The 26,314-nt window shown below is 39.7% G+C and overlaps 1 protein-coding gene across 2 annotated transcripts in view; it reads right to left on the bottom strand.

The window, feature by feature from the left end:
- LOC130930678 (protein unc-79 homolog) overlaps positions 1–26,314 on the bottom strand; it is a 172,004-nt gene that overhangs the window by 107,795 nt on the left and 37,895 nt on the right. For both annotated transcript variants that reach the window (XM_057858695.1, XM_057858694.1), the window contains exons 5-12: positions 19,648–19,743; positions 19,328–19,383; positions 16,474–16,603; positions 16,329–16,393; positions 13,916–14,004; positions 10,251–10,291; positions 4,305–4,333; positions 1,054–1,283 (exon numbers count right to left, since the gene is read on the bottom strand). In XM_057858695.1, coding sequence (XP_057714678.1) covers positions 1,054–1,283; positions 4,305–4,333; positions 10,251–10,291; positions 13,916–14,004; positions 16,329–16,393; positions 16,474–16,603; positions 19,328–19,383; positions 19,648–19,743 — 736 coding nt within the window. The remainder of the gene's footprint in view (positions 1–1,053; positions 1,284–4,304; positions 4,334–10,250; positions 10,292–13,915; positions 14,005–16,328; positions 16,394–16,473; positions 16,604–19,327; positions 19,384–19,647; positions 19,744–26,314) is intronic.

The following is a 26,314-nucleotide window of genomic DNA, read 5'->3' on the forward strand; positions in this document are numbered from 1 at the left end:
TCAATTTTGGTTTCATCAGTCCACAAAATATTTGACCAAAACTTTTGTGGAGTGGCCAAGTGCCTTTTGCGAACATTAAACGAGCAACAATGTTTTTTTTAGACAGCAGTGGCTTCCTCTGTTGAGTCGTCCCATGAGCACCATTCTTGGCCATAGTTTTACATATAGTTTATGTGTGCATAGAGATATTGGACTGTGCCAGTGATTTTTGTAAGTCTTTAGCAGACACTCTAAGGTTCTTCTTGACCTCTCTGAGTGTTATGCGCTGAACTCTTGGCGTCATATTTGGTGGACGGCCATTCCTTAGGAGAAAGTAACAGTCTCTCCATTTGTAGACAAATTCTCTGACTGTCGATTGATGAAACTTCCAGACTTTTAGAGATAGTTTTGTATCCTTTCCCAGCTTTATACAGATCAACAATCCTTGATCGCAGGTCTTCAGACAGCTCTTTTGACACGAGCCATGATATACATCAGACAATGCTTCACATCAAGACATTTATTACCTGGTGTGTGTTTTATAGTGGGCAGGGGAGCTTTAAACCACTCATCAGTGATTGGGCACACACCTGACTTAAAATGTTTGATAAAAAAAAAGGTTTTAATTGCTCTTTAAGTCTCCTTAGGAAGAGGGTTCACTTATCTTATCCCCCCCCCCCCCCCCTTCTGTTATTGTTTGCATGCTATCCTCATTAAAATAGGAAAAACCTATAAACGTTTGGGTGGTTTTAGTTAAAGCAGACCCTGTATTTTTATCAGTGGGATTTTGACAAAAATCAGATTACATTTGATGGTGACCATATGCAGAAATGTGAGAAATTCCAAAAGGTTCAGATACTTTCTTTTATACCACTGTAGTATGATGCAGTAAAGTTCTAAATTTTGTGACAGGGGCAAATCTTTACAAAAGCACATTTTGTACTCAACAGCATGCAGGTGTGCCTCAAGCTCTGCCCATAGAATGTACAATGACGTTGTAGTATCAGATCCTGCTTTAACAAGTCTATATCACGATATAGAATCCAATTAACAGGACCAGAGATGTGAATTCACCTTATAACAGCCTCCACGGTGCAAACTAGCTCCTCTGCCCCACACTCCCGGGTGTTGATCGGAGGAGGCGAGGTCTGGTACAGATGAGTCTCCGCCGCAGCCCCCACCTCGCTACTGTGGTGGTTGACATGACAACGCTTGCAGTAGCGGACAGGCCGGTTACCATGGCGCCCGCAGCAACCAGCCGAGAAGCAGGTGACCACGGCCCTCCTGACGTGAGAGCTACAGTTCTGAGAAGACATGTGGCCAAGTCAGAAGAAAAAGGACAAACTACACATTTCTATTCCAGCTCAGTAACAAGCTTCTTGTAAGTCTCCAAATCATCAATGCTTTTGTTGAGAACAATTCATCCCTTCACATCTGTTGGGATTTGTAAAAAAAAAGATATATATATATATCTATATATATATATATACAGTGGGGAGAACAAGTATTTGATACACTGCCAATGGGTTTTCCCATTGACTGTGTATCAAATACTTGTTCTCCCCACTGTATATATGTATATATATATATATATATATTTTTTTTTTTTTGTGTGTGTGTCCCCAGTGTCTCAGGCTTCTAAAAATAAAAAGCATGGCACGAGGGAACGATCCTAATCTGATCAGCCTCTAATCTTGTGCCATTAGAGGGATGCAGCACTGCCCATCAAATTAACATATTTGTCCTCTGATAGTGACGTCCCTCATTTAGTCATCCATCATTCAGCGGTGCTACACGCCATTTCTAAGTGCTCACGGTATTTTTAAAGATTTGGGAAAAGCTGGAGTGTTCACGATGGCCAATGTGACATGCAGTGGGTGGAAGGAAAGATGACTCAATTAATAATGAAAGCTCCCGTGTAAATCCAGGTGGGAGTCGAAAGGGCTTTCGGAGATGAGCGGAGCAGAGGCTGCGGCAAAGAGGGACAGGATGTGGATTAAAATGTATGGGTCAAACTAGGTGGAGGCCGACTGTTTCTAGTGGCAACGCGGGATTGCTACGCCTGATCATAATCTAAGTGATCATCTCTTAATATATATTCCAGGTATTTCTGATGAGGACATCAGGGCGCAATAAATTCTTACCAAAAGTCTTTGGACTTCAGTTTCAATAGAAAACTCTTAAGACATACTGCATATACTGAGTTGCACATTAACATGCTGTGCAGAGAGAGAATAAATCCATAAATTTAAGATATATGGCGGAAAATACTCAGGTGACTTGAAGTTTCACTCCGGGACCTTCAATTTGGCCAAATTTTAAAATTGTCTTGTATGCATGTGTGACACATCATTGGAAAACTTAAAATCTCAATTTTCTGGGAGAAGAAAAATTTTGGACAGGAAGGCGATTAAAGAAAAAAAAAATTTAAACAGCAAAACCCTAACTGGAGGTGAGAGCACGCGAGAGCAGAATTAAAGAGGCCATGATTTTAACAAGGTTTTATCACGTACTTACCCTTTTTCGATCCAAAAACTCCATGTAGCATGTATGACCAAGTGTCAAGACACAGCTGTGAATGGCCACAGCTGGATTTTTGGGGCATTTTATGGGTGAAACATGGTCATATAACAAGGGTCGCGATACAGAAATCGCAGACATCAAGGAGTAATCGAAATTTTCATTTTCATATATTTTAAAGGGTTTTTTTTGTTTTGTTTTTTTTTTCTTTTTTTGGATCGATTATTCATCATCTAAAATATTGGGGAAAATGCAACAATAACGAAAAAATTAAATTAAGCGATAGTTATGAAGTAGTTATCCGTGACTTTTTTTTACAAATAAATGTATTATTATTATTATTAGATGCCAATTTTTTTCATTGTGACGTAATTTGTTTAAAAGTTTAAAATATGCAAGTGAATAATTTTTTACAGTCATTTTTTTTTTTTTTTTAACGAAATATTAGACATCAATTAATGATTCTAAGCTAAAAATGACAGACATTTCGAATAATAAATATGATTACTTACCTTCTTTTTTTGGCTAGGGTGAAACTAAAGCGGTTGCGCGACGTCTGTATATGGGGGTTTCCAGGGTAAAACGGACAAATTAAAAATAGTTAGGGGACTTATTGCGCCATGAATCTGGTATGGCAGCATATAGACATATTGTTCTATCAAACACAACAGTTCTTTTGGCTTAAAATACAGCGGTTTATTTCAAAGAGGGGTGCAAGAGCAGAAACTGCTTTTGCAGTCTTGTCTGTGTTTTCCGCCATACTGTATATATTTTTAAATGCTCCACCATATTGTATAGAGAGACCATATAGTCACCAACAGTGTTGTTTTCGTCAATCATAACGAAAATATTTCGTAAACGAAAAGTTTCTTCATGATGATGATGAGCTAAAAACATGCTTAGGGAGACTGAAACACAACTACACGAATGCCCATTATCGACTGACGAGACGAGAACGAGACGAAAATGTGCATATAGTTTCTGTCACATGTTCACAATGTGTGGCATTTTATGTGGAGTAAGCCTGCTACCATCGTAGCAATGCCTGGTTGTGTTCTGGTCGTGACGTTCTTCGCCCCCCGCCCTCTTCCCGGCTCACCAGTGTGTCGTTTCCAGCCTCCATGCAGGCTTGCACAATATACACACAGTAAGATTTGTTTTTCTTGGCCATAGAGAATATGCAATGTTGCTTTGTCCTTAAAAGGTCTGTGTTAGGTGATCATCTCAGTCTGAATGCAACTCCTAGCATTAGCATAGCATTCGCATTTACATTAGCATTTAGCTAATGCTAACATTGGAGCGTCCTCTTAAACTCTCGGACAACTGTTTTTTTACATACAGTTTGTGGAATCTGGGTAGGTATAATTAATTGAAAATAATGTACTGTTTTCCTACTGGATGTGTATAATCAAGTTGGCGTTGGCCGTGTAGACGCAGCAATATGCGCTCATCTGTCAATGTTCATTTGAAATAGTTGAAAACCTTTATTGATTTATTTGTGGAGGGAAAAAAAATAATTTTACAGACGGTTAAAATTTTTGATAAAAGTCGACTAAAACTAGACAAAATTTGGAGTTTAAGATGACTATAATATGACTAAGGCTAATAAGTATTATCATCGAAAAAGACTGAGACTAAGACGACAATCAAAAGATCTGCCAAACAGAACACCGGTTACTAATGGGAAAAAATGAAGGTCGTCCTAATTTCTTCAGTAAAATTTACCAAAATAAAAAACTATATATAATGTATGTGAGTTGGCCCTTGCGATATCATTTCAGTACATATATTTAAAAATGTCTTACCTTCTTTTGACAAATGGCAGATATTTCAGCTGCAAAGAATTTGGAGAAAATTAGTCCATTTAAAACCACCAAAAATGAAATAAAAACATTTGTGCATATTTTAAAGCAGAGGTGTGGAACCTGATGCCCAGGGATCCCCAACCGCCAGTATTTGCTATCGAACTGCACAGAAATAGTAATTCATTTATTAACGACGGCTTTCTGTGCCACTTGACAGACCAATATGACCCCTCTACTCTACAGTTATAATAATTAGGTGGCTAGCATGTAATCCTACAAATTAATTGGAACTATCATCTAGCATCTATATACAACCCCTGGCAAAAAGTATGGAATCACCAGTCTCGGACAAGCACTCACTCAGACATTTTATTATGTACAACAAACTCAGATAAAAAGCTTGAAAAAATCATGAATTACTTCAAAAGTGCAAGTCTTTAGCACACAGAAATACTAAAAGAAATGAATGAAAAACATCGTGGTGGTCAGTAAATGTTACTTTTATCGAGCAAGGGCAGGGAAATACATATAGAATCACTCCATTCTGAGGAAAAAGTATATGGAATCATGAGAAACAAAGAAATATCAATCAAAACACATCTCTAGTATTTAGTTGCACCCCTTCTGGCTTTTATGTCAGCTTGCACTTTCTGATGCATGGACATGATGAGTGACAAACAGTATTCTTCATCAATTTGATGCCAACTATCTTTGATTGCAGTTGCCAGATCATCCTTGCAGGTGGGAGCCTTGCCGTGGACCATTTCAATAGGGTTGAGATCTGGGCTATTTGCAGGCCACGCCATTGACTGGATGAGTCTTTCTTCAAGGAATGCTTTAATAGTTTTAGCTCTGTGGTATGATGCATTGTCATCTTGGAAATTGATTTTATTATCCCCAAACATATTATCAACGGAAGCTGTTTAAAATTTCAATGTAAACTTGTGCATTTATTTAAAGCAGTAATGTGAAGTAATTTCTTCACATGCCAAATAGGGTCACAAGTAAAGTAATTAAACATTGTCCAACAAATAAAGCATGAAAAAATAATTTATATGTTGTATATTTGACAAAATAATCGCGTTTCCGAAGTTCGAGCCTGAAAGGGGACGAATCCGGAAGTGATACGTCACACCGGGAACAGCGATGGCAGCTCCATACATACGGCCGCCATACAAAGCCCTTCAAACAATGATTCAAACAGCGTTATAAGCGATAGATAGAGCGCAAGGGAGGAGATCCAAGTTTTTGAAGAGTTGGAGGAAGAAGAGGAGCATGGAATTTTATGTTGGACCTAATATGTATTAGCCAGACGCTAATCAGGATGCAAACAATGTGCCTAGACTACCTGACATGGAATGGATACAAGACCCGTCGAGATTACAACATTGTTAAGATATAGGCTGTTATTGTTTTCATGATTTGAAGATGCAGGCATTTGCACATAATTTTATGTTTTTGTCTATCTGATGACATTGTTAAAAAAAAATAATAATCAGACTTCATGTTCATTTTGGCAGATCCGGCAGCTCTCGTGCATATAAAATAATAATATAAAAACGTTGGGGGGAAAGAAAGAGACGAGTCGTCGATGGCTTTCTCCACTTTATTGTGGCAACAATAAGAAAACAAAATAATAGTGGACTGCCGCCACATTCGACCGCAAAGTTTTGCTTCTCGCTGATCTCCTCCTCGCCTCCTACTCCAGCGTCTCTTAAACGGATCGTGCATAGTGTCTTGTTATGAGCTTTTTGTTTACAAATGTATCGAACACACGACGTGCTGACAACCTTGTCTTTTTATTAACACATGGAGCAGTTCTTAGGGAATAGTAAGAACACAGCTCGGCACAGCTCTCGGCAGGAAGTGGCGTCTAATGGCGTGAGGAAATGTAGTTTTTTCACACAAGCGAACAGATTACAAAGCACCACTTCAGTGTTGTCCCGAGACTACATTTCCCATGATTCACTGCGTGACCTGCGCGCTCCCTGATTCGCTGCGAGATTGACTCAATGCCAACATGCTAAATTGTCACCTGTCAGCGGCTCTCGCGAAATAAACTAGAAGGCTATCAAGCGATCACCGTGAAAGAAACGCCGAACCGTACAAATGCAATGCAATGCATGAAGCATGAAGGTGGAAATACATAATACAAATACAAATAAATGTGAACAAACTCACCGGCGGTGTGTGTGTCTCTTATTGCAACTTGACCGTGAATTACCGCGACGCCGACCCGTTTATATGCACATCCACACCCGTTTCCCGATTGACAGTGGATTAACCCTTTTGGACAAGATCGTAGATGACACACAATTTAAACACGCTTAACCTAGCGAACGCAACAACAACTATGATCGGGGATTGCCACGAGTTAACTTTCGGTTAACGTCGCTAGCTTATACTGTTCATTCCACAACAGTAGGCAGCTATGCTTTGACAAAGTCATCAGTCATCTATCCAAAAATCACACTTACTTTTTGGCAAATCCTTGATCATAAGCAGACCGGTTAAGGAAGCAGCCATCTTCGAAGTGTTTGCAGCAGAGAACACTACTCGATGATGGCGTGAAATTCATTCGCACGAAGCGAATGAAAGATGTCCATTTACGTGCCCTGCTATCCTTTGGCCACTCATACAACTTTTCGTCTGAGTGAGAACAAAACATCGCCACACACCGCTGTGGCATCTTACCGAGAAGCAATGCAACAAACAATACTGTTCTATGGCGGACTTTCCTCGCACTTCTAGGTGTGACGTAATTTCCGAAGATTTCCGAAGATTGCCGAAGAAAAGCATTTTGGTTGTCAAGGGTGTTGCTATGGGTTAAACAAAGAATCTGGAAGGGTTGTGTTAGAAAAAAAATAATAATGAAAATATGCTTATAACTGTTTGGCCATTGATATTATTCGAAAACATGGTTGGCCAACCTTACTTCACATTACTGCTTTAAGATTTAACCACAGCCATCTCACCAGTGCCTTTCATGACATGCAGCACCATATCATCAAGGACTGAGGGAATTTTGAGGTTTTCTTTAGGCAGTCATCTTTGTAAATCTCACTAGATCGGCACCAAACAAAAGTTCCAGTATCATCACCTTTTCCAATGCAGATCCTTGACTCATCACTGAAAATAACCTTCATCCAGTCATTAACAGTCCATGATTGCCTCTCCTTAGCCCATTGCAGTCTTGTTCTTTTCTGTTTAAGAGTCAATGATGGTTTCCTTTTAGCTTTCCTGTATGAAAATCCCATTTCCTTCAAGCGATTTTGCACAGTTCTGTCATATACCTTAACTCCAGCTTCCTCCCATTTCTTCTTTATTTATCTTGTTGTACATATTGTTTTCAAGACATATGGCCTTTAGTTGTTTGTCATGACGTTTGGATCTCTTCGTCGGTGTACCAGTACGCTTAACTTTAACAACCTTGCCATGCTGTTTCTTCTTGGTCTAGATTTTTGATACAGCTGACTGTGGAAAGCCCACATCTTTGGCAACCATACGTGTAGCGTTACCTTCTTCAAGAAGTTTGATAATCCTCTCCTTGGTCTCAAGAGACATCTCTCCTGTTGGAGCCATGATTCTTGTGAATCCACTTGATCCAGCAGCCCTCCAAGGTGTGATAACTACGCTGTTTTTAACTGCTGACTAACGAGCAGATCTAATCTGAGGCAGAGGCCCAATTAAGGAAAGGAAATTGACTGGGTGTGTCTGTATTTTCGACTCAAAATGGAGTTATTCCATGTTTTTTTTCTTCAGAATGGAGTGATTCTATATTTATTACCCTGCACTTGATCTATAAAAGTAACATTTAATGACCACCACAATGTTTTTTATTCATTTATTTTAGTGTTTCTGAATATCAAGGAGTTTCACTTTTAAACAATTTCATAATTTTTTCAAGCTTTTGAGTTTGTTCTACATAATAAAATGTCTGAGTGAGTGCTCGTCCGAGACTGGTGTGATTACTGATTCTGTAAGTAGAGACGTTCGCAAGTAGAGGTGCCACCGTATTTTCTTTCATATCTTTGTTTTATATATATTTGCACTATTTTTCTGCCACACGGGGCTGCGAAAAAAAGGCCCACATCACACTGGTCTGTGGTGCAAAAAAGGTTGGGGACCCCTGCTGTAGACTCTAGGTCATACACAATCCTTAGGTGCATTTACCTATAATTTGGTCTGTCATCCAATTTTTAAAGCAAATAGAACCTCAGAGGAATTGCATTAAAAAGCCCTCCCCCATAATGGTCATAATATTTTATCCAATTTTTTTATCATAGATTTTCATAAATTGGGGATAGCATTTTTTGGACTTCGTGAAAATGGAATTGCAAATTTAGAAAAAGGCTCCTGATTCTTGACCCGTTTTAAATGATGATGTGTGACAATTTTTTCATATTTATTCAGGATTTCCAAATGAAGCTCCTCGGTGGCAAGGCCCCGGGGGTCGATGAGATCCGCCTGGAGTTCCTAAGGGCTGTGGATGTTGTGGGGCTGTCGTGCCTTACACGCCTCTATAACATTGTATGGACATCTGGGACAGTGCCTCTGGATTGGCAGACCGGGGTGGTGGTCCCCCTTTTTAAAAATGTGTTCCAATTATAGAGGAATCACACTCCTCAGCCTCCCCAGTAAAGTCTATTCAGGGGTGCTGGAGAGGAGAGTCCGTCGGGAGGTAGAATCTCGGATTAAGGTGGAGCAGTGTGGTTTTCGTCCCAGCTGTGGAACAGTGGACCAACTCTACACCCTCGGCAGGATCCTCGAGGGTGCATGAGAGTCTGCTCAACTAGTCTACATATGTTTTGTGGATTTGGAGAAGGTGTTCGACCGTGTGCCTAGGAGAGTCTTGTCGAGGGTGCTCCCTGAGTACGGGGCACTGAGCCCCTTGGTAAGGGCTGTTGGGTCCCTATACAACCGGTGTCAGAGTTTGGTCTGCATTGCTGGCAGTAAGTCGAATTCATTCCCAGTGAGGGTTGGACTCCGCCAAGGCTGCCCTTTGATTCTGTTCATAATTTTTATGGACAGAATTTCTAGGCGCAGCCGAAGCGTTGAGGGTGTCCGGCTTGGTGGCCTCAGCATTGCATTATAGCTTTTTGCAGAGGATGTGGTGCTGTTGTCTTTATCAAGCCGTGTCCTCCAACTCTCACTGGAGCGGTTCACAGCCGAGTGTGAAGTGATCGGTATGAATTTCAGTACCTCCAAATCCGAGACCATCGTCTTCAGCCGGAAAAGGGTGGCGTGTCCTCTCCGTGTCGGGGATGAGATCCTATCCCAAGTGGAGGGTTCAAGTATCTTGGGGTCTTGTTCACAAGTGAGGGTGGCAGGGAGCAGGAGATTGACAGGCGGATCGGTGCAGCGTCTCAGTGATGCGGAATCTGCACTGGTCCATACTGGTGAAGACGGAACGGAGCCGAAGCGAAGCTCTCGATTTACCAGTCGATCTACGTTCCTACCCTCACCTATGGTCATGTGCTGTGGGTCATGACCGGAAGAACAAGATCCCGGATACAAGCAGCCGAAATAAGGCTCTCCCATAGAGATAGGGGGAGAAGCTTGGTTTTTCAGGAGGGACTCAGTGTCGAGCCGCTACTCTTCCGCATTGAGAGGACCCAGTTGAGGTGGCTCGTGCATCTGGTTCGGATGGCTCCTGGACGCCTCCCTGGAGAGGTGTTCCGGTCATGTCCATCAGGCGGGAGGCCACAGGGACAACCCAGGACATGCTGGAGAGACCATGTCTTTCGGCTGGCCTGGGAACACCTTGGGATCCCACCGGAGGAGCTGGTTGAAGTGGCTGGGGAGAGGGAAGTCTGGGTTTCCCTACTAAAGCTGCTGCCCCCGCGACCCGACCCCGGCAGATGATGGATGGATTTCCAAATGAATGGCGGACAGCATATTGAACTATATTCATACCTTTTTAAAACTTAGCTTAGGAATGCTCACCTTGGGGAAGAAGAACATCAACCAGCCATTCAGCGTGATCTCTGTAAAGGTTGGGAAAATGTGTTAACTGTTTGATTTAGCAGTAACGCTCTTCCATATACTGTATATGTATGTATACCCTCACAAAGGGCGTAGGTTTGGTCACAACTTTGGTAGGAACGATATAACAGCATAACATGGATGTACACTTTTTGCTGGTGACGGCACATTAATAAGACCAGAAAGATTGAGTAAACAGGGGTCAGGGCTACATTGCTCACTAATATGAACCTAATTAACAGGGTTGTTAATCTTACTTCCAAAAAAAGTCATTAATTACAGTTACAAATTACTTCTCCCAAAAAGTAATTGCGTTAGTAACTCAGTTACCTGATTGTAAGAGTAATTATTTACTTGGCAAAGTAACTGGTGTTACTTTTCATGTTTTTTTTCCATTTAAAAAAAGAATAGGTCACACGATGTGAAGTTCAATGGGATTTTGGCACAATGGGCCCTAGCCATTAGTAACGCCGCTATATTCTAACGCCGTTATTAACAACAATGCTAATTAATCGATAAGATAAATGAACGGTGCATAATAAATCTGTATTGACGAAAACTAACTTTCTTGTGTATTGGTTCAGGTGATACAACATTCGATTCAAACCTTTGTTTTCAAAAACTACTAAAGAAACATTTTGAAGTGAAAGTCCCTTTATTTAAAAAAACAGGGAGCTCTCCAAGAAAGGGTCCACTTATGGGGCACACTGGACCATCCCTAGACTCAGACTAAAGTATTTAAAAGTGATATAGGAAAAAAATTAATGAAAAAAAAATCTGAGATACCCAATGACCAATCAATATCTGAGGCATACTAGACTGCTCCAAGACTCTAACCAAAGTACTCTCATGAAATTTTGAAGCGTGAGTTCTTTAAATTTATTTATAGGAAAGTCATTTACATGCAATGACAATTTTCGGCCACTACACCTCCTGCCCCCTCAATCTCCGCCTATGGTCTATTGCCATCACTGAAAGCCAAAGAGTTCTTATTTGCTGCCATTGACAGCAATAGGCGTCCAATCAGTTTTAACTGGGAGGGGCTGATAACGATCATTTGATAACTTTCAGCCCCTCCCAGTTGAAATGAATTGAACGTCTATTTCCAAAAATAGGTGTTTTCAATATCAATTTCGTTCTTTTACTATTACAACACATATTCTGATACCTGGGCTGGAAGTGAATGAACTAAGGATTATATTTATTCACAAGGTTAGGGTTTAGTGGAATCAGAAAAAATCGGAATGAGCACGTATTGTATTTTCATATTCTATTACAATGGTAACTCTACTCATGAAATTATTTGGTTCTAGGAGTACAGTATTTTCCGCATGGGAGTATCAGGCCACCTTCAATTAATGGCGTATTTTCAAACTTTTTTCATATTCAGTATAGCGCGCACTGCATTATAAAGCGCTGTACAAGTAGTAGTAGGAGTTGGGGTTGCATTATGCATCTACCAGATAGAGCTGCGCTAAAGAAAATATCATGTCATGATTAACCAATGTTAATCCATTATAAGGTGCATTTGATTATAAAGTTGAGTCCTCCCATGAACACCATTCTTGGCCATAGTTTTACATATAGTTGGTGTGTGCACAGAGATATTGGACTGTGCCAGTGTTTTCTGTAAGTCATTAGCAGACACTCTAGGGTTCTTTTTTACCTCTCTGAGTATTCTGCGCTGAACTCTTGGCGTCATCTTTGGTGGACGGCCACCCCTTGAGAGAGAAGCAACAGTGCCAAACTCTCTCCATTTGTAGACAACTTCTCGGACTCTCAATTGATAAATATGCAGACTTTTAGAGATGGTTTTGTATCCTTTCCCAGCTTCATACAAATCAACAATACTTGATCGCAGGTCTTCAGACGGCTCTTATGAGCGAGCAATGATGCGTATTAGACTGCTTCTCATCAAGACATTTCTTACCAGATGTGTGTTTTATAGTGGGCAGGGCAGCTTTAAACCACTCATCAGGGTTTGGGCACACACCTGACTTAAAATGTTTGGTAAAATCTGAGATCAGACGAGATCGGGCGTTCTCAGGGTAGTATGGCTGTAAGCTTGTTTGGTAAAATCTGGTTTCCATTGCTCTTTAATTCTGCTAAGACAGAGGGTTAACTGACTTATTTTCCCCCTTCTGACATTGTTTGCATGCTATCCTCATCAAAATATGAAAAACTATAAATGTTTGAGTGGTTTTAGTTTAGTAAAAAACAAGAATAGAGGAAAGAATAAAAGTTACTACACTCATGTAAAGCTGTCGGAACGCGAGGGGCGAATGAAGAGCACGCTGGGATACACACATACACATACAGTAAAGGTCCCTCTTAGCCAATTGGATGCCAGCAATGCTAGGCAATAGCCAATGGCAGAGCACCTGTAAGTATGTTATGTTCATTCTGGGAGCTCTGAATAACAGCCATAGTGTATTTTTGCCTTTCTTATCCTGAAATGTTTTTTGTAAGAAGAGGCAATATTTTCCCATTCAGGCGTGTCTTAACTTGAAAATTCTGTATGTACAGATGTTCTTTACTAGAGGTACCACTGTACTTATGAAGAAGTGGACAAAGTGTTTTGTTTTGTTAATCAGGAATGTAAAGCAAAGATGGAAGCTGATAAGATAATTATTAAATAGTTGTTAAATATTTGCTTCTACCAATGAATACTAACAATAAAGTATTGATTGCTATAATAATATGTTCCATTATTGACGGCAGTACACTTTTGTGATTGATTACTGTAGACTTGTTTAGCTCTTGATAGAACTGCCTTGTCATTCTGACCGGTTTAAACCGGCCTAGGTTCCACAGGTCAACTTCAATACAAGCCACAGACATTGAGAAACTAAAACTGTCTGGGACATTTAATAAATCATATTGTTACATTTTATTACTTGCCAAATGCTATTGCTTCATTAAATGTATTTGATGAGATAATTATTAAGTTTTTTATTATATATTTGCTTGAATCAATTGCTGCCCGCAATGAAGAAATGCTTTTGCTTATTGCTGCCCGCAACGAATAAATGCTTTTGCTAATTATTATTGTTCACAAAGAAAGAATGTTTTGTCTTGAAGAAGCCTTTTGCCTGGTTAAGGGCAGAAGAGGCCGCTTTGCATTGCTAAATGTGCTGACACATATGTATATAATTGCACCAACATGCACACACATAGCCAAACAAAGACAAGGGGTGTCGCCAGCTTGCTTTCCCTTTTAGGGCAAGACACCCGTCTGCTGCTAGGGTCATCCCAAATAAAAGAGAGGTGAAGGAAGGGCTAGTCAGAACGATTGCAAAAGCTGTATAGTTTCCCCTCTTTCTCCTTGCAAGCTTTTCAACTAAATTGAGTGCCATCTCTCCTTATTTTGGGTAATTTTATAAATGTCTACCTATGGATTCATATATAAGAACTAAAACACACTCTACACTGTATATTAATATTGTGGATTCTCGAAATGAAGCACTATGTGGAAGCATTGCAAACTGTAAAAAAGCGCAAGAACAAGAAAAAATATTGTCAATATAAATTTTTTGCGAGTACCCAATTTTTCCATGGGAAACACTTTTTTTTTTTCTTGGCAAACATGAATTGTCTCTGGCACTGATTTTTGACTCCGTACATACCCAGCTATACGCTGACTGCACTCTTCGCATATATAAAGAGGAGGCGGCTTGTCTCCCAGGGCGACCGAAAGAGTGGGATCGATGCACATCTGCGAAGGAAAAGCGTTTTAAAATCATCAATATAGTACATGTCAATGATGAGCTTGCAATCACTACTACATTGGGGCAAATAAGTATATAGTCAACCACTAATTGTGCAAGTTCTCCCACTTGAAAATATTAGAGAGGCCTGTAATTGTCAACGTGGGTAAACCTCAACCATGAGAGACAGAATGTGGAAAATTTAAAAAAACAGAAAATCACATTGTTTGATTTTTAAAGAATTCATTTGCAAATCATGGTGGAAAATAAGTATTTGGTCAATACCAAAAGTTCATCTCAATACTTTGTTATGTACCCTTTGTTGGCAATAACGGAGGCCAAACATTTTCTGTAACTCTTCACAAGCTTTTCACACGCTGTTGCTGGTATTTTGACTCATTCCTCCATACAGATCTCCCCTAGAGCAGTGATGTTTTGGGGCTGTTGTTGGGCAACATGGACTCTCAACTCCCTCCACAGATTTTCTATGGGGTTGAGATCTTGAGACTGGCTAGGCCACTCCAGGACCTTGAAATGCTTCTTACGAAGCCACTCCTTTGTTGCTCTGGCTGTGTGTTTGGGATCATTGTCATGCTGAAAGACCCAGCCACATCTCATCTTCAATCCCCTTGCTGTTGGAAGGAGATTTTCACTCAAAATCTTTCGATACATGGCCCCATTCATTCTTTCCTTTACACAGATCAGTCGTCCTGGTCCCTTTGCAGAAAAACAGCCCCAAAGCATGTTTCCACCCCCATGCTTCACAGTGGGTATGGTGTTCTTTGGATGCAATTCAGTATTCTTTCTCCTCCAATCACGAGAACCTGTGTTTCTACCAAAAAGTTCTATTTTGGTTTCATCTGACCATAACACATTCTCTCAGTCCTCTTCTGGATCATCCAAATGCTCTCTAGCGAACCGCAGACGGGCCTGGACGTGTACTTTCTTCAGCAGGGGGACACGTCTGGCAGTGCAGGATTTGAGTCCCTGGCGGCTCATTGTGTTACTTATAGTAGCCTTTGTTACTGTGGTCCCAGCTCTCTGTAGGTCATTCACTAGGTCCCCCCGTGTGGTTCTGGGATTTTTGCTTACCGTTCTTGTTATCATTTAGACGCCACCGGTCGAGATCTTGCATGGAGCCCCAGATCGAGGGAGATAATCAGTGGTCTTGTCTGTCTTACATTTTCTAATAATTGCTCCCACAGTTGATTTCTTTACACCAAGCGTTTTAACTATTGCAGACTCAGTCTTCACAGCCTGGTGCAGGTCAACAATTTTGTCTCTGGTGTCCTTCGACAGCTCTTTGGTCTTGGCCATAGTGGAGTTTGGAGTGGGACTGACTGAGATTGTGGACAGAGATCTTTTATACCGATAACGAGTTAAAACAGGTGCCATTAATACAGGTAACGAGTGGAGCCTCGTTAGACCTCGTTAGAAGAAGTTAGACCTCTTTGACAGCCAGAAATCTAGCTTGTTTGTAGGTGACCAGATGCTTATTTTCCACTCTAATTTGGAAATAAATTCTTTAAAAATCAAACAATGTGATTTTCTTTTTTTTTCCCACATTCTGTCTCTCATGGTTGAGGTTTACCCATGTTGACAATTACAGGCCTCTCTAATCTTTTCAAGTAGGAGAACTTGCACAATTGGTGGATGACTAAATACTTATTTGCCCCATTGTACATGCGACTCTATTTTTGGTGTCCCTTATTTAGTCTAAAGGTATAAGAGCTCTGTTTTATCCCTGCCAAAGTAATAATGTCACATAACAAACAGTCTCTACATGCCTCGATGTGAATGGCTTCCTGCATATGGTGCACTGTGCTCCTTCGCAACCTGTGCTTGGCATATAGTGCACTGTGAATTACTGCTCCCCGCACCTCCATCCCCGAGGGCAACACAGGGTCACTACTTCCAATTAAGCCCAGCTCCCCACCTCCCCCCAACAGCTCCAAGTAATTGAAATCCATCTCCTGTCCCTGCTCCTGCTCACACTCTATTTGTCCATTTTGAGCATGGCTGCATGGAGGCAGACTGAGCAAATAAAAGAGAGCAACAAACAGCAGAGCCTGGTGTGTGCGTGTGGGGGTGTGTGGCGATGCTGATATCATTACAGCTGCCTGGATGTGAACTGATTTATTTACCGTTGGGCTCACAAAAGCAAACACGCTGATATGTGTGCTCGAGCAATCTGCAACATGCCACATGTGATCCCTGTAATGTTCATATTTGAATTTTGAAACACAGCACAGTGCTACTAGGCTAAGCAACCTACTCCTGAAAAGCACAAAATAATGGAAATACACTTTAGGCACATCTTGACTTGGGTCACCTTGACAGCAGGTTTATTGATGGCATTGTGGCACTCAATGTGTTGACAGTGAATAGGGTTCCAAGCTGTTAGGAATAAATGAGAGAGCCTTTGGTTAGTTCAAGGACAGAAGGAGCCAACAGATGAAATCGAAAAAAGATTTGACCAGTGTATTGCAGTCCTCGGTATTCACTGATGGCTCCTGGTGGCTTTAGGTTAGGCCAGTAATGAAATAACATCTGGACTGCTGGAGGCTTGACTTGGGATGGGCCATACGATATGACGTAAAGAAGGTCCTACACGCAGTAAAAATGTCAAGTATATAGCTCTTCCTCAGACACAATGCACATATCATATTAATAAAATCCAACAAAAGCTTTGATGAAAACACCAAGTTCATGTCTTTTCATAATAATATGAATTTCTTTCAAGGGCGTAGGTTTGCATAGGGACGGTACGGACATAACACTAGCAACTTTTCAGAATGCTCAAATTGTCCCCACCAGCTTTGAAGAAACCTTATTTACATTTTATGAAGAGTTCAGTATAAATATTAGGTCTGTCAAACGATTAAAATTTTTAATTGAGTTAATCACAGCTTAAAAATTAATTAATCGCAATTCAAACCATCTATAAAATATGCCATACTTTTCTGTAAATTATTGTTGGAATGGAAAGATAAGGCACAAGACGGATATAAACATTCAACATAAGTACTGTATTTGTTTATCATAACAATAAATCAACAAGGTGGCATTAACATTAACATTCTGTTAAAGCGATCCATGGATAGAAAGACTTTTAGTTCTTAAAAGATAAATGTTATAGATAAAAGTTATAGAAATTTTATATTGAAACCCCTCCTAATGTTTTCGTTTTAATAAAATGTGTAAAAAAATTCAATCAAAAAATAAACTAGTAGCTCGCTATTGTTGATGTCAATAATTACACAATTCTCATGGTGCTTGAACCCATAAAATCAGTCGCACCACAGCGCCAGTAGAGGGACACAAAAAACACAAGTAACAAGTGGCCATGACACTGTGCTGTCATTTAAATCTGTTTGAGCACGGCATGTGCGTTAATTGTGTCAAATATTTTAACGTGATTAATTAAAAAAATTAATTACCGCCCGTTAAAGCGATAATTTTGACAGCCCTCAAAATCACACATCTGAATTTCACGAAAGTACTTTAGTTTCAGTCTTTGGGTAATCTAGTATGTCTCAGATGTAGATCGGTCCTTGGATATGTTAGTTTTTGTTTTCATTATTATTTTCCCAAATCACTTTTATATTACAATAGTTGAGTTTGAGTCTAACGGGTGCTCCAGTGTCCCCCTGAAGCTCCCCGTTTCTTGAATAAAGGGACACTCTGAAGTCACCGCGTTGCATCACCGTAATGCACATCATGGTGCAATGATGAAATTGAGGGACAGCTAGCTTGACTCTGTTTTTCCTTGTGGAGGCTGACCTGACCGCAGTGCAAACTCGAGTAGGAAGTTGCTAAGAGAAATGTTTTTTTTTTTTTACTGTTAACATAAATTAAATTCTGAGAAAAGTAGTTAACTCTGCTGGAAAGAATAGAACCAGAAAAACATGAGCAAGAAGCTGCTTAGAGAGTTTGTGTTTCACATAAAAGGGTTGCCAGTAAAAACACATGCTGCTGCTTTTCTTCTTTTAAACGGCCCAGTTTAGAAGCAAACACATTTTTCATACCATACCTTTACATAAGGTGGCCGCTAGTTACACTCACGAACAGACTAGCATTGTACTTCGACATATTTACGTATGTTATGCTATGCTATGCTATTAACGTTTGTTTTTCAAGACTGTCTTACGTTTTAAGGCAGTCGCTAGCTACATTCATTAACAGACTAGCATAGTACTTCGACATATTTACGTAACATAAATGCTAACTGGCAGCCGCTAGCTACATTCACTAACAGACTAGCATAGTACTTCGACATATTTACGTAATATAAATGCTAACTGCACGATTTTTTTTTTTTTTTTTTTTAAATTTTTTTGCTTTTAACCAAGAATTGAGACTGTTTTACGACCATATCAATAAAGAATTTGAGGATTTAAGCATTTATTCACAAGAATTTTCACCAGAGAAGCTCTGTTTACATAAGGCGGTCACTCGCTAAATTCACTAACGGACTAGCATTGTACATCAACATATTTACGTAAAATAAATGCTAAATGCACCTTTTTTTTTTTACTTTTAACCAAGAATCGAGACTGTTTTACATCCTTACGTATAAAGAATTTGGGGATTTTAAGCATTTATTCACAAGAATTTTCAACGAAAAACGCTTTGTCTGTGATTCCACTCGGTCAGCTTTGACGGCCTCGCCAACAATGCAGGCCCCCTATTTATCGGCTCTGCGCCCCGTCAATACATTATGAAGTCTATAGTTATATTTAACTTTTTTATTTAGGCAGACAATGCTGACTGGTGTTAAGACAAACGTATAATTTTTGCATTCCTGCATAGTTAAGAGATTAGATTATTGTGTATGTTAATATAATTTAAATTGTGTTGAAATATTGCCATATAAATTTGCTAATAAAATCCACACATTTACAATATTCTGTAAGTTTTCGAAATGTTTCTTTAGTAGCTTTTGAAAACAAAGGTTTGAATCGAACGGTGTATCACCTGAACCAATACACATGAAAGTTAGTATAAATCAATATTTATATTTATTTTGCATTGATCATTTAGCCTATCAGTTAATTATGTTGATATTCGTGCTGACCCCCGTTTAATAATCTGTTTGGTCTTATTAACGTAACGTCCCCAGCAAAAATTGTACCTGCAGGTGAAGCTGTTATATCGTCCCTACCAATGTTGAGACCAAACCTGCGCCCTTGATCTCTTATTTTTGCACACATGCATGGCAGTGGTTTGATCATTGCAGGAGAGGTAAAGAAACACTAATGTAATTAGTCTCAATAGATATTCATCAACATGATTGAAATTGCAATTAAAATCACAATTTAAAACAAATACCTTCCACACTTCCTGTTTGTGCTTCATTAGGCACTCCAACAATTGACAGTGATAAACTGGAAGGAAGCAAAAGTACCAATGACTCTTTTCCTTATGCAGTCCTACATAGATAAAAGTATTGGAATACAAATGTCATGTTTAAGGAGCTTATAAATCACATTTAATTTGGACTGGTTAGTTCAAGTTGAATCTTAATGGGTTAGGATAAGTCATGTCCAACACCTTCACTAGAGTGGCATTTGTCAGCTCGGCATCCCAATACCTTTGTCCATAGTTGCATTGACAGGAACACAAGAAGGGCAGCAAACATGGCAGATTACCTGGATTTGTAGTGTACTGCATTGCAATCATGAGCATGGAGGAAGCAGACAGATTAACATAGGCTGGGACTCCCCCCTCCCGCCGGGTAGATCCCACTGCATTTGAAAGACAGATGATTGGTAGCAACTTTATTAATTTTTTTTTATCCATTGTTTTTGTAAGATTTTTACTCTCTCTCGAAGACTGCCATAAATGCAAGTGCAGTTGAAGTCCATTTCCATACTTTAAGGCGCAACCTACATGAACTCTTTCAGTGCCATTAACTGGGTCTGCTGTGAATTAATGTACAGTGGTACCTCAAGATACGAAATTAATTTGTTCTGGAGTGGCTTTAGTGTCGTGATTTTTTTGTGTATATCCTGAGATGAGAAATCTATTCACTTACCATGGTGAAAAAAACCCCGATTGAAGAGGGTCCTACAAAAAAGGACGCACTACTGAGCTGTGCAGCCACACCATTGTTTAAAACCAAAATGAAGCTTCTACTTTGGCCAATTCAACCAAATGTGCCAAATTCCGTTGCTCTATAAGCTGCCTAAGTTCCTGAAGGAATCTACTTCCTTTTCATGGCAAACAAAGGGTTGTCATGGCAACAGACAGAGATATGTGGGCATTGGCCTTAAAAGGTAGTATTGCAAAATGTCTTGTAACTACAATGAACAAACTGAAAGGAACTGGACATGTATAAGTAAAATGAGTGACTTTCTGTTGGTGATGTAGGGTTGATGCAAACAACTGTCAACATGCATGAGAAGTTTGGCACAGATACGTTGTATATGTGCCAAGTTATGACTGTTCAAAAAAAAACTCAATATTTTTCATCAGGCACCTGAACACATGTCTTAAGGCTCCCCTGATGTAGGTTTGAGGTTAATTCATTATTTTCACTTGGAGGAGGAGCCTGTCTTGTAAAAAGGGTGTTTTCTGTTCTCAGCGGGGGGCGCCAGGCCTAATGGGTAATATTTCAATGCTGTCGTGCTCAGGCTGGGATGCCTCATACATGCCAGATATGAAAAAGAATGAACCTTGGATCAGGGAGTTATGACTAATTTACTGAATTTGGCATGTTGCCAAAAAAAAAAAAAAAGGCCGACTTTAGCACCATACCCAGGTTAGGCCCCTGAATGAAAATTTACTATTTTGAAAACTTCTCATCTCATATGTCTCATGAACAATCTCACCATTTTTGAGGAGGATCAAACTAACTCCCTGGGTGCCAATGTCTCAAATGTGCACACTGTAAATCGCTCATTCAGCACATTCAGTCCAAAATACCCGATTTCTTGTTGGGTTTGGGAAATAGGTCCAAAAGACTTTTTGCTGCAGTTTTGTGCGTGATTTCGACTTCCAAATTTTTATCGCTCTACATTAAAAAATACCTTATAGGAGAGGTATTTTTTGAAAAATTCAAGGGGGTGATGTTGAGCCATTTTGTTACGGTTTTTTCAAGGTTGCAAAATTATCGCATGTATCTGCAAATTTTAGTGAGTTTTTGAGCATGTTAAAGCCTCCAAATTGTCCATTTTCATTTGACCTGAAAATAATAGTAATAATAGCAAACATTGGCATTACAGTAGAACTCTCACACCACTTGGTGCTCGGGCCTTAATAAGAGCCAAATAAACTTGAATCATTCATTAGACCTAATCTAACTGTTCATACCTGCAATGAAGTAGATATTAGAACATAATGCAAAAAAAGAAAAAAAAATATATATATATACCTTACCTTTCGAGTGAGCTGATGCCCGAAAGAAAAAGTTATGGGAAAGATTCTGACCAATAGGGCAGCAGGATCTCTTCTTTTTTTTTTAACTTTTCAGCAAGCTCGTATTATGTATCTTTATCGTGCATATTATCTTTTGTATGCTAAAAATTTTTTCGTAATTAATTTTTTCCTAAAATGAATTTTTCTTGTACTGAAGCCTTCCTATCTTGAGGTACCACTGTAGTTTGTTGCTGGACAGACATGGTTATCTATTTGAACCGGAAGCAATCGAACGCGAGTCAGTGAGCAGCATAAGCCAAATTGTTGGACTCCACAGATCCGTATCCACATGATAAAGGTCAAAGTCAAGAAATGTAAATTGCATAAATCTCATGACAAGCTATTAATGAAAGCGGACCCTCTAAAATTGACTATAAATCTGCTTCCAATACCCATTTTACTCAGCAATGATTGAAATAATATTTTCCAATGTGCAACTCGCAATCTCATACATGCAGTACTACTTAAGTTTTTAAAAATTATATTCTAGCATCATTAACTCATTGACTTCCACTGGCGACAATAGACGTCTAGAATCGTGCATCTGTAAATTGCATTCAACAATGTAAAATAACCCTAAATCATTATCCGGATAGAATAACTTAAATGACGCATACTGCGCAAAAAATAGGAAGGCCAGTCATCTTTGTAAGTTATACGAGTGGTTAAATAAATACTGTACCAGTTCATTATATACTCACCTTTAACTTTGGCGATGAATAAGGCAGTTGTAAATATGCAGAGGGTTGAACTGGGAGCACTTTAACAATGAATAAGGCTGAATTTCTTGAATATATTCTTTTTTATTTACTGATGTTGACTTAATTTTTACTGAGCAAACAGGACAGAGACATGTTCTAATTTCATACTGGCTGCATTCCTGTCTGCCTCTTTGCAATTAACTACTTGAGGAGTTAATGCCTTAGTGAGTATAGTTCAGTGGTAAGTGCAGGGTGACCCCCCCCCCCCCCACCAAAAAAGGAACTAAATCAATTTATTTAACAATCCAATAAAACCAAGAGTGATGGAAGAAAAAATATTTGATTTTTAGTCATTCAAACCTTAAAGTGCTTGGGACAGCAAAAACCATGTTTATTTCATATTTCACGTGGTATTTTATGCTCCTGAATGGAATGGACCACTTGGATGTGCATGGAAGCGATCGATTTAGATATTCAATTTTTTTAATCCCGCGCCATGAAAATGAGTGACTTCCTGGAGTGAGGAGCAGTGTTGGGCAATTTACTTTCAAAAAGTAATTAGTTATAGTTACTCACTACTTCTCCTAAAAAGTAACTGAGTTAGTAACTGAATTACTCTATAGTAAAAGTAACTAGTAGTAAAAGTAACTAGTTACCAGGGAAAGTAATTATTTCCGTTACTTTAAAAAGAAGTTGTCGTATGTCAAAGAATTTGACATTTTCTGAGTACTCGAGTCAGTTGAATAGAGAAGAACAGACAGGTAGTTGTGTTATAGAACCTTGTAATATTTATTGCACCTCACCACCAACAGATTTATCCTACACTTGAAGTGCAACAAAAATAAACACTAAACAATATAATTAAATAACAATCAGCAGTAAACAATATAAAGTGAGTTTAATCAATTAAATTTAACTCTCACAACCTGAGACAACTGGTCAATTAGACATAGCCTACTGTACTTCAAGTATTTTGACTTGAAATAGTGTTTATATCACCACCTCGTATGACAAATTTTTCTCTGAATGCTCTGCCATCATATCCCTCTGCATCTGTTTTGCGTTTGTTTGCCACACGCGCTGTTCCGGTTTGTGTGTGAAAACACTGGCTGTGATTGGCTTACCATGACACATGACTCTAACCCTCAGCCAATCACAATCACTTCCATCGCATCTATCCAGGTGGTGCATTCAGGTAGCCTCGTCCCCCTACTCCTCCCGTCACCCTCAAAGCATCTGCCGTCCTCAAGATGGAAGCAGCATTCTTGCTGGCTGACAGTGGGGGATGGGAACGAGGCTAGAATTCAGGTGTAGCAAAAACAGAAACGTTAGCAAGCTTTGGAAAGCATTGTCTCATTGAATGAGCAGGGACAAACAGCCTGGATTCATAAGAAGTACGTGCTGTAATATTCTGATACAGAATTATCCAAGGCACCCTAAAGTGCACACGACGCCAATATTGTTTTGCTCACATGATGCAGGAGTGAGTTAGAGACACGGCCAGCCGAGAGCCATACGTTTGGATTAATGTTGAAGTTATATGTGGTATTACAGAAACAGAGTGCCAGCACGTGCTGTGTGGTATATCTTTGCTAAGAAAAAGCACAAAACAAAACACGTGCGCTATTCTTGAACCTGAACGCGCCCCAAGTCTTGGATGACAAATAAACAGAGCAGAGTAGACACACTACGGCTGGTAGTTTCGTTATGTAATACTGTTGAGGAGGAATACGAAAGTGACTTCAGCATCTCGCAATAAAACATTGCTTTGTAGCATGCAGATGGACTGCGGATTCAGCTGATTTTGTGGATTGATTTGTTTATTTTTCGCATCACGTCAGCCAAATATGCTGCAGGGTTTTGTTGCTGCACCAGGGAGAGACGCATGACCCTTTTTGGGTTTCAAGTTCACGTTCACCCCGAGATTGGCCAAAACAAGTCCGACAACTGTGGGACCATTGGACTTACGAGGAAGTGAGTAAACATCGTGTTTTGTATTCTGTCAAATATTGGGATCATTTTAATATAGAGGTGGCTTGCATTTTGTGACTGACAATGCTCCTTGTCCACCGAGATATGCCACTCGGCCGACGACCGGAGGCTTGTCGCACACCCCCCTCGGTCCTCTTCACGTTTGCCGGGAGAGCACTGTACTAGGCTTATGCTCGTGCAGTTCTCCATATCATCCAGACTTCCAGCCCCCTCTGTGTGCCCTTCTTTGTGTGCCCAGTTATAGACCACTATCCTCGGGCTCGGGTAGCGTCAGCCGGTTTGTCCGGCGGTCATTCTCCAGCTGCTTCCCCGGCAAACGAGCTCTCCTGCCTGAAGCTGGGGAAAAACAGGCTGTAACTTGCTCGCCGCCGGGGGGGGTTGCAAATCCCTGAAGACAATCGACAACCCTGTCGCCGTGTGATATGATCTGGGGTAGTTTTGTGTGATTTTTCGCTTAGAAACGCCTCTCGGTTCAAGTTAGCATGTCTACTAGCTGTCACGCCTCCTGGTTTGTTAACCAACCTCTACCGAAAATGCCACCCGCCCATATTATAAAGCTATTATATTTTCTAAAATGTGATGGGTATTCTCAAAGAAGTATAAGATAAAGCAGACAACTGAAATTACCAATGCCAGCTTTGACTCACACTGAATAAATGCATTTTTAATATCTTATATTCCATTTAGCACAAGACTGTTATTTGTCATGACCATACCATTTATTTAGCAATTAGGGAAAAATACTTGGATAAAAAGAATATCCTGTAAAAATATATTGGAGTAGAGATATTCAAACAATGAGATTTTGCTGCTCTCCTCGTCACATTTTCCTCTTTCTGAACAATTCCCCCTTCAATGGGCTGAATTCTAAATCAGATGAAATAGTGACCCTGCCGATGTCATCCTCCAGCTGGGGACGCTAGAGCCCTATAATGGTAGGCGTAGGCGTGGCTAAACGGCAGATTAAAAGACTAATTTCTCGTCATCTGCGCTTTGCCAATTTGTTGTATATGGTCAAATCGTCTCAAAATATGATTCTAATTTACCTAATAATGCTATTTAAGATTTTTTTATTCTGTCACAGGCACTTTAAAGAAACAATGACACTTCCAACACTCTTGATTTTATTGGATTGATAAAAACTTTTTTTCGGGTCACCCTCTATTTCTGTCAAAACTTTCATTTTCCATATTTTCCGCATGATAAGGTGCATCAGAGTATAAGGAACACCTTCAATGAATGGCCTATTTTAAAATTGTTTTCATATATAGGGCACGCTGCATTATAAGGTGCAGCAGTAGTAGTAGTAGTAGTAGTGGTGGTTGAGGTTGCGTTATACATCCACTAGATGGTGCTGTGCTAAAGGGAATGTCATGTCATGATTAACCAATATTGATCAATATGTAAGGCGTATCGGATTAAAAGGCACACTGTCTGCTTTTGAGAAAATAGAAGGCTTTTAGGTACACCTTTTAGTGCAGGATATAATGTAGTTATAATGTCAGTGTCAGATTTATATGCAATGTACAGTATTTTGATTGACTCATTATTGGAGTACAGCGTTCCCTCCTATAATAAAGTGCAAAATTTGTGTTCAGATAGTGACCACTGTTAAATTGGTTTACATTATTTTCTATATCCTTTTAGGACTAAACCTATGTCCCTATGTTTTTTTTTTTTTTTTTTTTTTTTTGGCTTACTATGCTACTACATTTCCAGGTTGGCCGTGATGGTGGTACAGTACTTGAGATCTCAATATTTCTTGAGAGTCACTGCTTGAGAAAGTCGGTGAACTGGAGTCTCACAAGATTTGTTGAGATCCGTGAAGATGGCCCCCCATTAGATGCAAATTTACACAAAAACTATCTCATTCGTTTGTGCGAGGTTTGTGCTAAAAAAAAATTGTCTATGCTGGTATCATTTTTGAGAGATTAACAATCCCTTTATAGGTCAATCTGAGGTCAACCAGCCCCCCATTTTGATTAAAAATGGCTAAAAATGGTGTTAATCATTAGTGCTGGTTTGTGCTGTAAAACATTTTCATTTGTGCTGCTATCGTTTTGGAGATAGTGAGATATTAATTTCGAGTGTTGACGTCACGCAGCCCCCATTTATTGCAAAATGCACCTAAATGGTTAAAAAAAAATGTACCCGAATTGGTGCCATTCGTTTGTGCTACGTACTAAGCTATTAATTTGGAGTGATG

Source organism: Corythoichthys intestinalis, chromosome 15 (genome assembly GCF_030265065.1).
Source record: "Corythoichthys intestinalis isolate RoL2023-P3 chromosome 15, ASM3026506v1, whole genome shotgun sequence".
Classification (NCBI taxonomy): domain Eukaryota; kingdom Metazoa; phylum Chordata; class Actinopteri; order Syngnathiformes; family Syngnathidae; genus Corythoichthys; species Corythoichthys intestinalis.